Below are 13,653 nucleotides of genomic sequence, written 5' to 3' on the forward strand. Positions count from 1 at the left end.
CAGTTCATCTGCATTTAGTGATTGCTGTGTGTGTGTGTGTGTGTGTGTGTGTGTGTGTGTGTGTGTGTGTGGTTTTGGGGGTGGGGTTATGGAGCAGAAGGGACACTACTCAGAACCAGTGTGGCCAGTTCATCTGCATTTAGTCATTGCTGCCAGCTGATTTAACTTTGAAAATTAGTCTATTTTTCTGTTGTAGGGGAAAACAAGCCAGTTTTTTTCTATTGGAAAACTGAAGAGCCTCTCTGTTTCGGCTCTGCTTCTAAATCCTCAAAGGATTAGGGTTTAAATATTTTGCCAGAACAACAGAGGTGGGACAAGCCGATGGGAGCAGATTTTCTTGCTCTTGGTAAATGTCACCTTCTTCAGCAACAAGTGTTGGAGGGGCTGGGCTGGCTTAAAAATCCAGACAGAATGAGGCAGCATCTGCCGTTTTTTTCTTCTCTTTGGCAGAAGTTATGAGCCCCCCCAGGACCACTGCCTCCCACAAGGGGACTGGAAACCCGTACAGACACCAAACAAGAAGCTGGGGTTGTCACACCCTGCCTTGCTCAGCCTACCATCCCTAGCCATGAAGCTACTTCCTCTCGTCAGAGAGCCACCCAAAGGAGTTTTTTATTAGCCAAATACTTGGGGGCTTGTGTATATTTATTTATATTACCTCCTTTTGTTCTACCAGTGCATGTTGGAGGAGGGGAAGAAGTTATGATGAACTTTAATAAAAACAAAATTAAAATGATTAAACCTTTCATATCCTTTAGAGATAATCTCTCTTCTGCTAGCTGGTCAAACCACAGCTTGCTGGTGTTTTTCAGTTTCTCCCCTCCCACTAAAGAAACAAACAGAAAAGGCTGCCTGGGGCTAGATTTTTGAAATAAATTAAATTTGTCCTCACAACACACGGCAGACAGGTGTGGTTGAGCATTCTTTCCATATACTCAGGATGGATGCCAGCATCCTTCTCTCCCAGGGTCTTCTCAAAAGAACCTCAGGGAAGTGACCAAAAGACATAGATTCCACTTTCCCCAAGAAAACCTCAAATCCAGACACCCCCCCCCTCCAAACCCCAGTCTACATTCTTGATTAAGGAAGAGGCTAGAGAATGCAACAGGTTATGGCACAAACCTCCCTGGTCATATGTGTTCTGAGGAAGTCTTCAGATCTGCCTAGGGTCTGGGCACATGACCACCAGGAACAGAATGGCTGCAGAATAAGATCAGTCCTGCCTGCTGCATGGTGGGCTTGTCATGGAAGTCAGAGGTAGGCTTATCAGGCATCCAGATGTGATAGTGACCTCTGGTCACACAGCCCTGGGGATGCTAAAAGGGTAAGGCATTAAAGCACTGGAGCTTCCTTAGGGCAGCATTTTCAGTGACATGAAATCCTGCCCTGGAAATACACATGAAGCTTCGGGTCCCAAGATATTCTGTATGACATGGCTGCCCATCAGAAGGCAGCTGGCAGAGGAGCTCTCAGCATATGGGAGTCAAGGGCTATCCTGATTTGTCAGGACCCATGTTTGCACAGTGGCAGATGACTCAACTTCAAAGGCCAAAGACAGAAGTCTATTCCTTCATGCTTGGGAGTGTGAGTGTGTGTGTGTGTGTGTGTGTGTGTGTGTGTGTGTGTGTGTGTGTGTGTGTGTGTGTGTGTGTGTGTGTGTGTGTAGGGGGTCACGTGCTGAACCCTGGACTGAAGCAGAGAGCCCCACAGAGAGCAGTTCTGATCCCTGGCAGACATGTGTAGTGTGTGAGCTCCTTGCTGTTCAGAGTTGCTGTGGGTCCTCTTCCCTTTGTAGCTGTGCCATTCTCCAGGTTCCAGGAGACATGGCACTTGGTGGCATTCATGCTAACCCTATCTAAGAAGCTCCTTTTCTTGGATGTCTTTGGGGTAGGAGGGGGAAGAAGGGACAGACTCACACCCGAACTGTCTTTGACATGCAGGCCACATTTCCTCTCTAACTTCTATGGGGTAATTGTTCTCGGCTGTCTGGTGAGCTCACACCTTGATGAGAGCAAATTCAGTCAACCCATCCTCACTCCCATGCCCTGCCTGGGACCCAGGGCCCTGCCACATTCCCTGGCTCACTTTCTCCTTTCTAGGCCCTGCCTGCTTTCTCGATTCCCCAGTCAACTGTGCTCTGAGTTTACTGAGTCCTCGGGAAGCCCTCCCTTCCATGCAACCCCACTGCCACCGCCCGGCAGAAGCCCTTCCTGGGCCCTTTTATCCACAACAGCTCCCCAGTCTCCAGCCACTGGCCACCTAACATGGCATACTTGCTCAGGTTTGCCTGTTTCCCAATGAGGACTCCAAAGCAGTATGGCCATCTAAAACCAGTGCCAGTGTCTGCAGGACAAAAGAGCTTGAGCTCTGGGCTTGGGACCCGTCTTCTCCAGCCATGATTTTTTTTTTTTTTTTTTTTTTTTTTTTTTTGAGAGGAGTAATAAAATGCAGAGACGATCTACTGCCTCAGCTTCACGGAGGCACGAAACGGTGATGGTTAGGAAAGAGGCTAGATGTCAGGCACAGACGGTGAGGATAGAGGGGCTAGCTCTGTCTTGTGCACAGGAGGGTGACAATCGTCTACAACAATTTGTGATATTATTTCAAAATAAATAGGAGTTTAAAATTCCCAACACAGAGAAATGATTCGTGTTTGAAGTACACAGAAATGCTTCAAGTCCACATCCCATCCCTGTGTGTTGCATACAGGGATCAGATTATCATGCCATGCTCCATAAATGTGTGGAATTATATCTCAGTTAAAAAAAAAAAAAGTACATAGATTCTTTCTCCCTTCTGTGTTTCTTTTCCTCCTTTTAAATATCCCTTCTTGTACCTAATTCATACTTTTTCTCTGATTCTCTAACTCTTCAGTTCCTCTCTGGACTCCTAGGACATGCCCTTTCTTAAAAAAAAAAAAAAAAAATCTCGGCCCCAGATTTTAATTTTCTTTCTTCTGGAGTATATGACACAATAAGGTAAAATCCAGAGAAATGGCTTTCTGGGGGAAGGCATTGGCTACCAAACTGGACAGCCTGAATTGGATCCCGAAAAAACATATGATGGAAAGAGAACAGCAACTCCCACAAGTCGTTCTCTGCTCTCCACACACCCCACTAATCAGCCATTCAATAATTTGTTTGATACTAAGAAAAAAAAAAAAAAAACCAAAAAACAAGAAAACTTATGTTCTCTGGGCACTTTCAACCACTGAAATCCTTTGGATGGAAGCCCAGCCTATTCATATCACATAGAATTCTATGCCATTAAGGGGTACAGAATGTGGTAAAATTGAGCGGGCTGGTGGAGACACGGCAGTAACTGGAGCGAAAGACAACCAGAACCGCCAGGCTCTAGCATGAATTTTTTGGGGTGTGCAAAGTGTTAACGCCTGTTCCACAACCTCTACAGACTTGAGAGCCTCCAGGACTGATGGACCAGCTGCACTGATGCTAACACTGTCATCTCACAGTGATTGAAACCGTCCCAGGTGGGGCTGGCTGTTGTCCCTTTGGGGGAACCAGCAAAGGGGCCTGAGAGGGTACCATCAGCACAGGTGAAAGAAAAGTCATGTAAGACAGGCTGGCAGAACTGAGACCTGACCTGCTGCTTAGAGCTTTCGGTTTCATTCTGTCCCCTCCAGGTAAGTCTCCCTGCTGCTCTGACGGCGGCGGTGTGCCAACAGTGGAAAGCTGGGATGCTGGGGGCCTGCTGAGGGTGATATGCTGACAGAGGAAAGCTGGGGAAAGGCTGGTAGAGCCCCCAGCACTGTGGGGGACCCTCCACCTTTGCACTCTACTCTGTCACCACACCCGGAGTGGCAACACAAAGGCATGAGAAAGTGGCGGCAGATATCAAAGAGCTCCAGCTTTGGGGACTGAACTGTGTTCTTCCCATAGGCCTAAGCTCAAGTCCTAACCACCAGCACCTCAAAAGTTACCTTTATTAGAGAGGGAGTCTTCCCATAAGTAATGGAGTTACATGAGGTCTTCAGGATGGGCCCTAACCTGATCTGGCTGGTTTCCTTATGAGAAGAGGGCTAGAGAGCTCAGGAGATGGATGGCTCAGAGGTTAAGAGCACACAAAGCTCTTGCAGAAAACTTCAGTTCAGTTCCCATTGACCACACCAGAAAGCACGCAACCACAAATCTCTAGTTCTGGGAGATCTGGGGTCCTTTTCAGGAGTCTACAGGCAGCAGGCATGCATGTGGTATATATACATACATATTTTGCAGGCACTCACAAATAGACATGAAATAAAAACAAATAAGTCTTTTTTAAAAATTAAGAAAAAGAGAGAACAGACTCATATATGTGAGAGATGACCACACAAAGGAAAAAACCAAAAGTGGGAGAGTAAGAACTGTTACCACGAGCAAATCAAGGAAAGCACGCTGGGAGGGAACAACTGTATGACAACTATGGATATAATTTGGGTGTACCACATCAGACAAACCTGTTCTGAGAAAACTGAATCCTGTCCACTTTTTAATATTCTAATTAGAATGGAGATCAAGAGTCTTTTAGTAAAAAAGAGCGATAAATAGCTCCTTTTATTAGAATATACACAAAAGGTCTCAGAATAGCCATGAGCTAGAAAAGTATAAAGCCCTTAAACATCCCTTCTTTACAAAAACAAAAAACAAACAAAGCTTATCCTTACAGAGTCCTTTTAGAATCACTCAAAACTATCAATGGGAAAAGGTGCAAGGGGGGAAACCAACACTAAATACCTTTCCAGACACGGAGTCCCAACACTCTGCGAAAGAAAACGGAGTTCAAAAGGCAAGAAAGACAGAATTTGTTCAGCCTGGCGGACAGCAGGCAGCCAGTGCCTAACGATCTACTCAAGACACAAGGCAAACGAAATCATGGAGACTGCAACCCACATTTTCAGCCCGCTCTGCTGGAAGCCTGAGAATTCCCAACAAGGGAATTCTGCCCACCACAGCATGCCAGCTTCTTTCTAAGTCTGTGCTGAAGCGCACCAGTGATCTACGTAACACCGTGAAACACTGGCCATTTGGCTACTGTGAAAGGTAAGTTTAAATTCTGCTGTTTAAAACTGAGTGCTACTCGGGGATTCAAAGAGGCGCTCTCGTGGCTCTCCAGGGACCTGAGAGACCAGTAGTCAGGGAAGTAGAGGCAGGGCTTACACTATTTCAAGGCTGCGAAATTTCCCCATGCCCATCTGTGTGTGATGGGGGGGGGGGTGGAGGGACATTTGAACTCTAATTCTTATAATTGGGTCACAGTTTGAAGGGGTTCCTTAACATCTTCACATGGAGGGAAAGCCTTTGAGCTATTTCTGTGAGCAGAGACCTGCACTCCATTTCTCCACTGGCCCCCTACCAAGGCTGGGAACAAGTTTTATATGGGATATAAGTAGCCCCAGAAATGGACACTCTGCACCTCTCCAAAGTCACAAGCACACATTTTTATTTCTCAAAAAACAAAAGCAAAAACAACCAAAAAAAAAAAAAAAAAAAAAAAAAAAAAATCTATGCAGTAACAAAGGTGTTAACTGCAGGGGTTGGAGTGGGGGTCAGTATAGGAGGAACCTGGACACATGCTAGGGCCGCTGAGGAAGGCCATGGCTTCTCATGGCAGGTTCAATCATCGTAGGGTCCCTCCCTCCCATTGAAATCCAAGGACAGGACCGCCAACTCTCAATCTAGTAAAAAGACTTCTCCCTGCTCACTTCAGAGACAAGCTTCAAAATTTCAAGCTCCCTAGATAGCTCCTTTTGAAGGCCATGGGAGATATCTCAAGATAAAAGTTTCAATAAAGTAATGCTTAGTACAAAACAACATCCTATGATTCTGTTGAGAGTGCCTGTGTCTGAGCTATGATCCTTCACCTGAGACTCTAGAATGTTTGGGTACTTAAACAACAGTCTTCAGTGCTCACTCTTCAACATCAACACACGCCCCACCAAGAGTAATCTCTTCTTGCCATCACTTGCCTCTCAGAGTGGGCCCACTGGTGGCCACAAGGACACACAAGATTATATCCTTCAAGAGGATGGCATGGAAGGTGTAATGGAAGGTATAAGGTATGATATGCTAAGGTGTAATCCAGTGTGAAATTATGAATTAACACAAAAGCCCAATGAACTCATGAAATATAAAGTAAGGAGTGAATATCTTACAGAGTGGAAGAGGATGAATGGGTGAAAAGGGTTGAATGGTTGAGAACTTTTGCAGCCAAGATTACTGAAGCCAAGACACGTCCTATAGAGGGAGGGATCCTGAGGCAAGAACACAGATGGTGCACAGGATAGGTGTGAGGCAGGAAGCTAGCTGTGGACCCTGGACTCATCACCCAGGTGACCTTCCCTGTGATGTCACACATTCTCCAGATGGACCCTTCCAGGTCAGGAATACATGACAGTATTGGAATTAGCCTTCTGCTCATGTCCACCTCCCAACAGATCAGATTATTAGCATATTTTACAGAGAGCCAGCAGAAAAGTTTAATTGCCCCTAATTACCTAGTTCAAGAAGGTTCCTGGATAATGGCTCTCAGAGTTCTGGCCTGGTATTGACGTAATTTCCCTGACTCCAACTTCATTATATCCCCAACTTACAGACAAGAGCCTCTCCAAGGTGCCCTTCCACCAAACAATGACACCCAGGGCCACCACTACACAAGGCCCTTGTGTAATGAGTTAGAGATTCAGTTTTCATGGAGCTGGGATGTGTATGATGAGTGTTCATGATGCCTGCATGTGTATGAGGGTGATGGTGGGGGTTGGGGACTCCAGCAAATACTCAGAGGAAGGACTGACACAAGGAATATGTAATCAGAAGCCATCACAATTACAAATGCAAATGAGCAGGCAATTGGCACTGACCTTTGCAGATTGTTAGAGGACTAATTAAGGCAAATCAAGAACTCTGTTCCAACAGAAAAACAAGGCCATGTATACCCCGAGAACTACTCTTGGACTCAAGAGGTGGGTACAGAATATACCAGAATCAGATGGGAACCAAACCATGGATGCTTTGTACCCACAACAGAAAGCCATCTCCGTGAACTAAAGCCAGTGGAGCTTTACTTCTTGCCATGCTGTGAAAGAATCCGGCTGAGCATCTCAGTTAATGGACATCACCAGTTTGGGCTCTTGCCATGGGCTTGGTGCTGCTTGATGCCACATAAAGAGATCCATCCCAGGACACTGTCAGTGACACCAAGTAATAAACTCTACTGAAACACCGGCCATTTGGAAAGGCATAGCGAAACCGTTCCTTTGAAGACAGTGAGCTCTATCTGATTCTGTAAACCCAGCTCTGCATTGCAGCCTATTTCTGCTAATGCACAGTGCCGCCTGTGCTTTTGCAAAGTGTCTTTCTCAAGCACACCTCAATATTTACAATCTTAAAAAAGAAGAAATCCCGTTGGTGACATTCCTCCACATACTCAGACCTGCAGTCACCCCAATGTGTCTGCTCCTTTACATCTGACATCTTGACTTAGGAGTGCTTCAGCTCTAGGCTTTCCCAAGCTCTGCCAACAAAGAACCCCAGGAAAAAGGAAAGGAGAAAGTGGAGGCTTTACAAAAACAGAGCTACAGAGATGAAGAGCTGGTCCCAGCGTATTTTAGTGCTGTAAGAAAAAAACTATACTGAAATTGCACATAATTTAGTTATTTTTACAAAAGCAAAAAAGATGCACTTCATGTTTTAGAGGGTGGCCTCCCACTGATTTTGAAAACAGAGCCAAATGAGGATGCTGGATACAGTGTCTTGTTCTCTGAAGCCAGAAGAGTCCAAGCACACTTACTGGGACTTGGCTTAAAGAAAAGAGTCACTAAGAAGTCAATGGGAGCTTCAGCAAAGATCATCACCAAAAACACCTCACCACCTGGCAAGCTGTGTTCGCCTCCCTGACCCCAGAAAGTCACTACCCTGAAAGACTTGAGTTGTGTCCCCCCAACTCAACAAAAATTATCTAAGTCACACTTCAATAGAGAACAATTTGATTAAATTATAAATGCATACAGCTTGGAGATCTCTGTCTCTATGAAAGAAAAAGAAGCTAAGGCAAGAGTGATAAGAGAAGATAGGAAGAAGAGGAGGAGGAAGAAGAAAAGCCAATAACAGAAACACAAAGGGCCTCTTATATTCTCAAAACTTAGGACACAGATAAAATAAAATTAACCACAGCTTTACCCAGGAGCCAGAGATGTCTTCTGAATAGGCAAAGCAGGGACTGAATCCTTCAAATGGCATACCTACATGAGCTTTCCGATCTTTCTAGAGCTTTTGGCCAATCAAGGCAAAGAAGATAGTTGATGCCAGCTACTGATTGAGAAAGCTCATGATAAGAGCTCTTTGTTCCCACCTGCAGACAGGAGGGAAATGAAAAGACCAAAGCCCTACCAAGTCAAGAGACCAATCACTTGATCTTTTTTTGGGGGGGGTGGGGACACTCAAGCTGGTAGTGGCTACTCAAGGTAGAAGTATAAGCAAGAATTTCTAAAGCAATGGGACATAGCTATACCTAGTAGTTTATAGTGCTGGAGATCAAATGTAGGACCTTGTACATATAACAGTGAGCATGACAGACGGGGGGGGGGGGGGGAGAACACACACATGTGTGTGTATGTTGTCATTTTGGAGTGAGGTTAGAAAGAAGAATATAGCATGGGACTTGGAACAAGGTGCCGTATACATCTGTAATCCCAGAACCCAGAAGTGAATGGGAGGAAGATTAGGGGTTAATCCCAGCCTTGGCGACCAAGCAAGGCTGAGGCCAGCCTGGACTCTCCTAGACTCTATCTCAAGCAATCACAGTTTGTCACGTATGATGGTATAATCCCAGTACTCAATAGGCAGAGGTAGTAGGAGTGCTGTAAGTTCAAGGTCAGCCTAGTCTATATAGTGAACTCTAGGCGAGTCAGGGTTTCATAGGGAGAGACTGTCTCAGAAAACAAAATGGACTGAAAAAGCCCCACAGGACTGAGCCTGCCTGTTGACCTAAGGTTAAGGCGCCAAAGGGAAACAAAACCACCTGAGAAATGCTGGCCCACTGACCTATACCCTGTGGCAGGGCCTGCATGATTTGACTCTAGCTCTTGTGGGCTGTGCAGCCATCACAGCAAGTGTCAGTCTCAACTACTACCAGAAAGTTCTAAAGGATGAAGAAAAATCTTCATAGCTTCCTGCACATCTACTCCTTTCTTGAGCCAACAGGTTCTGACCAGTGGATAGGCGAGCTACACATGAAGACTTGGAAGCTGTATCATCTCTGGGGAGGAAGTAGTCGTGAGTTTATTCCAGCAGCCCTCCTTAGTGAGGGAGACTCCTGACCACTGCAGAAGATACCTGAGATGAGGCATGAGGGCCTGACAAAGGAAAGGAGGCAACCCCTGAAGCCCTTTGTATGCATCTCGGTGGGACATGGACCACAGGAGAGAAGAAAGGAGAAAGAACAGCAGAGTTGAACCCATGTCACGGGAAGCCGGCATCACAACCTCCAGGCAGCTGGACCAACTAATGACCATCTGGCTTGCGGTTGGGGTAGGCAGGGACCTGAAAAGGGCTCACAGGCTTCCTAATGCTTCATGTGGCATGTGAAGGACACTTCTTGCTGGAGGGTCATGTCCTGATCTTTCTCTTAATGAGGACAGAACACAGAACGGGAAGTGCTGACAAAGTCTGTGTTTACAAATTTGAAGCTGACAATCTTAAATATCTCAGTTCTATCGGGCCCCAAATGTCCCTTTTCTTGCAGACATTCTTTCAAGTTTTTAAGAGCGAATCCCTGGGGGAGAGGGAGGGTATGTTTCAAGATGTGTTCTCCTACAGGGACTTCTAAAACAGAACTGGGTTCCTGTTAATGTCGGAGTATTACCTAATAACTTGTCCCTCGGTCGTCAGTGGAGGATGGACTTCACTGGAACATGTGTGTGGGAGGAAGCAGGCTGGGGAGGGAGATGCTGGAGCAGCAACATGACTGGAGGCCAAAGACAATACCAAAGGATTTGGAAATTCAGAGAGGAAGTCTATCACCCTGACTCAAGCTGCTCATATACGTGAGGTGGGGGAGGCCAAAACATACACACACATACACACACACACACACACGCACGCACGCACGCACACATACACACACGTGCGCGCGTAAGGAAATACAGAAGGTAGCACGTAAGTAAGAAAGCCATCCCAGAGTGCACGTTAGAAAGCGGGGGACTGTCTGCTCCATTCCACAGACCTGAGTAAGATGGCAGCTGAGTGCTATTTACTTTGAGGCACCTCACCAATAAAAAGCGAATTCTGAGTAGAAAGGAAGAACTAAAGAATGAAAGAGACCTGGAAACAGAGATTGCTACAATGAAGCAAGTCCAATGAAATGACTGCACAGTGCAACCATGGGAAGCGGGTTAGAGAAGGACCACACAGAGGCTAAAACACTGTGGTGGGAGGGATCAGGGACCCCACAGCCAGGGCACACAATGATCTCAGGTCTTCAGGACAAGGCAGTGTCCCCGAGCGAGCGGCCTCTCTCACTGTTGCCCCTCAGAGTACACAGCCACAGTGGGATGGGGTCAAACATCAGGAGTCTTGCAGATGAAACAGTTAAACTTCAACCAGGAGGGCAGCTACCTGGGAAAACGTGGGAAGAGACAATCCTTCCCAGGCCTACGAGGGACAGCCGTTATTCTAGCCCTTGCTAACAGCCCATCATGAGAGAAGATGCTTTTCATAGAGATGGCATCTTCAACTATCCCAGCAAGAGAAAAATCCCTACACCAAAGTGTGTGAGCATAGTCTGTCATTCGGGAATGGCAGCTTTGTTTTGAAAGTCAGCCCAGAAGCCGCAGGATGGCCCTGATACAGCTGGCGAGCCTGGGGCTTTGGGGGAGCTTAGTGGGACGCCGCTAAGAGGAAATGAAGCTGAGGGAGAAAACTGAGCACGGAGCACTTGGAGATTAGGAAAGGTCTGCTCTGGCCGTGCTAGGTAAGCCATGAATTAATCATGAGTACCTAGAAATGCAGGAGAAACAAAAAGTTGTACAAGAAGGTAAATGAAATTATAAAACTCTACAGGGCTCAGCTGTGATTAATATTTATAGAGTTATAATAATGAAAATACTGAATATTAGTATCACCCCCCATTATTATTTCGTCCTAACAGAAGAGAGAGGGAGGAGAGGAGGGGGCCTGTAGGGGGATGGGAGTACAGGAAGGAGTTGCAGTGGCTGGGGTGAGGGGTGGTGTCCCTGGGCGTATGTGCACACCAAGTGTCACCACACCTGTGGCAGCCCAAGTATACATGGGTGGGTGTGAGGTGTGCCGTGTACCTGTGGTGTATCGGGAGGGAGCATGCACAGGGAGAATGCTGAGTGCTGAGAGTGTCTGGCGCATGCGTATGGGGATGCGTGTGAATACAGTATGTGTGCTATGCCTGCGTGTGTTCTGCCGTATGTTTGGTGGCGTGTATGCGAGTGCACATGGGGCAAAAGTGGGCCCAGTGTCTACCTACTGGGGTGAGGGAGGGTTGTGTTATCTTTTTCCCCTAAGGTTCATGTAAATTTTCACCTCTGATTTGACAGCGTCAAAATTAACACTCCACAAAGCTGACTGGCTGAGAAGCTGCTGCAAGAGACGAGGGATGAGCGATGGCCGAAAAGTTCATGTGGTCACTTCATCATGGAAAGTGGAGGACATGTTGAGTTTTGGGGAACACTGTGTCCGAGAAGTGGGACCACTGGAACTTCCAGGAAACTGCTGGAGTGTATGTGTCCACACCGGCAGGCTAAGGCTGAGTAAAGACCAAAGGACCAAGAACCCAGGACAAGCATTGACAACTGTCAAGAGAAGCAGCCTCCTTCTCTCTCCTAGAGAGAAACAACCTGGAAGTCAAAGAATGGAGCTTACTGAGGGAGTGGGCAATGCTTCAAACTTGACAGAAGAACACTGACAGGCAGGAAGCCCCCTGAAGGCCCCGGACTCCCCTCATAGGCAGGCTCAGTAACCAGAGGAACAGGGGATAGATAGCATGTTGGGCACACACTAGAGATAAGCTACAAAGATACTTTTTTTATTTTTTTCCTTTCAAAAATCTTTCACCAGAGAGTAAGAATGAGGAAGGCTTTATTTTACCGGTTTCTTTCTTTGCTTTTGAGAAAAGGTCTCTCTATGTAGCCTGGGATGGTGTAGAACTTGTGAAGTCACTGCCTGGGCCTCACAGGTGCCAGGATTACAAGACTACAAGACAAGATCTGTCTTGCTTAACTGTTTGGAAAGAGACAAGTGCTATCTTGTACTGCCAAGGGTTAAGAGACCGGACTGAAAGGATGAAGAACATTTTTTAGAAAAGGAGTTAGTTCTACCAAATGAGGTACCATTAAGGTGAGAGTTACATAGGGGAAGGAGGGAGGGAAGGAGGGAGGGATGGAGGGAGGGAAGAAAGGAAGGAGGGAGGGAGGGAGGGAAGGAAGGAGGGAAGGAAGGAGGGAGGGAGGGATGGAGGGAGGGAAGAAAGGAAGGAGGGAAGAAAGGAGGGAGGGAGGGAAGGAAGGAGGGAAGAAAGGAGGGAGGGAGGGAGGGTCTGTACAGATGAGATGGCAGGAAGTCAAGAAACAGCAGACTGTACAGCGTCACCACCTACAAGTAGCAGGAAGCCCAGAGGCCTGGACCAGCAGGACAGTGTGAGTCACTTTCAAATACAACTGGGTCCTATAAAGGATGCTAGTTTTAATGTCCTCCGAAGTTCAGTTCTGAAGCCCCAACTTAAGAGCCACAGACTACTCCTTGTACTCAGCAAGGCACACAAGTGGCATCTACCAGGCCAATGTGCAGCAATACCAGAATCCAGAACGCATGCAAGAGAGACCCAGGGACTTGTGTGGAAGACTTGCCGTGGTGGGCCTGCTTCTGGGCAAAATGTCTACAACTTCCCTGTGCTTAAACACATGCCTAACTAACCCAAGGTGGTCTTCAAGAAAAAGGCTCCAAGCACGCTCCCTTCTTCCACCCAGAACACGACGGTCAATTGAGGCACAAGTGATACACATGGAGCAGCCACACTGAGTAGCTAAGCCTGCCCTTGGCAGAAGCCTCCCGGAGGCTCCCGCTAAGGCCCACCCAGGCCTCCCCTGCATGTGACCTGTCTCACCTGGGTCGGCGGAGGGGCACCTGCGGATGGTGAAGATCTGGCCCAGGTCTTCATCCTCCTCCGGAAGGCCCTTCTGCAGCCGCTGCAACTTGCGCAGGCTCTCGCTGCGCTGGTGCTTCATGGAGCGCACATGCTGGATGAGGTTGAGCTTGGCCTTGGTGGAGTAGTTGCACAGGACACAGTGGTAATAGCAGCTCTCCCCCTCCACGCCGCTCTCATGCTGCTGCAGGTGCTGCAGGGACAAAGGAGAGGAACACGCCCTTGGTCAGGCACTCAAGGCACACCGAGGCACAAGCCGCTCCCATACTGTACTGGCCACAATCAAAGAGAGGTGTGTCAACTAGGGAACATGTTGCGATGTGATGATGGCTGCTGATGAGGCTCCTTAAACTTATTTTCCCCAGTGTCCTCTTATCTGGAAGCTCTTTGGGGGTTAAACAACATGCATATATATCTGTCTCTACCCCAGGGCCCCTCCCAGGTAGTTTTCCTGTTAACAGTGTTCATTAACAGGGCCTTCTCAGCATC

General features: G+C 47.2%; 1 protein-coding gene across 4 annotated transcripts in view; it reads right to left on the minus strand.

Annotated features, from left to right (window-relative positions):
* The window catches only part of Zfhx3 (zinc finger homeobox 3), a 277,462-nt gene that overhangs the window by 86,619 nt on the left and 177,190 nt on the right, over nucleotides 1-13,653 (minus strand). For all 4 annotated transcript variants that reach the window (XM_051201514.1, XM_051201513.1, XM_051201515.1 and 1 more), the window contains exon 4: nucleotides 13,126-13,357. In XM_051201514.1, the coding sequence (XP_051057471.1) occupies nucleotides 13,126-13,357 (232 nt within the window). The remainder of the gene's footprint in view (nucleotides 1-13,125; nucleotides 13,358-13,653) is intronic.

Source organism: Phodopus roborovskii, unplaced genomic scaffold (genome assembly GCF_943737965.1).
Source record: "Phodopus roborovskii unplaced genomic scaffold, PHOROB, whole genome shotgun sequence".
In the NCBI taxonomy this organism is placed as follows: Eukaryota; Metazoa; Chordata; class Mammalia; order Rodentia; family Cricetidae; genus Phodopus; species Phodopus roborovskii.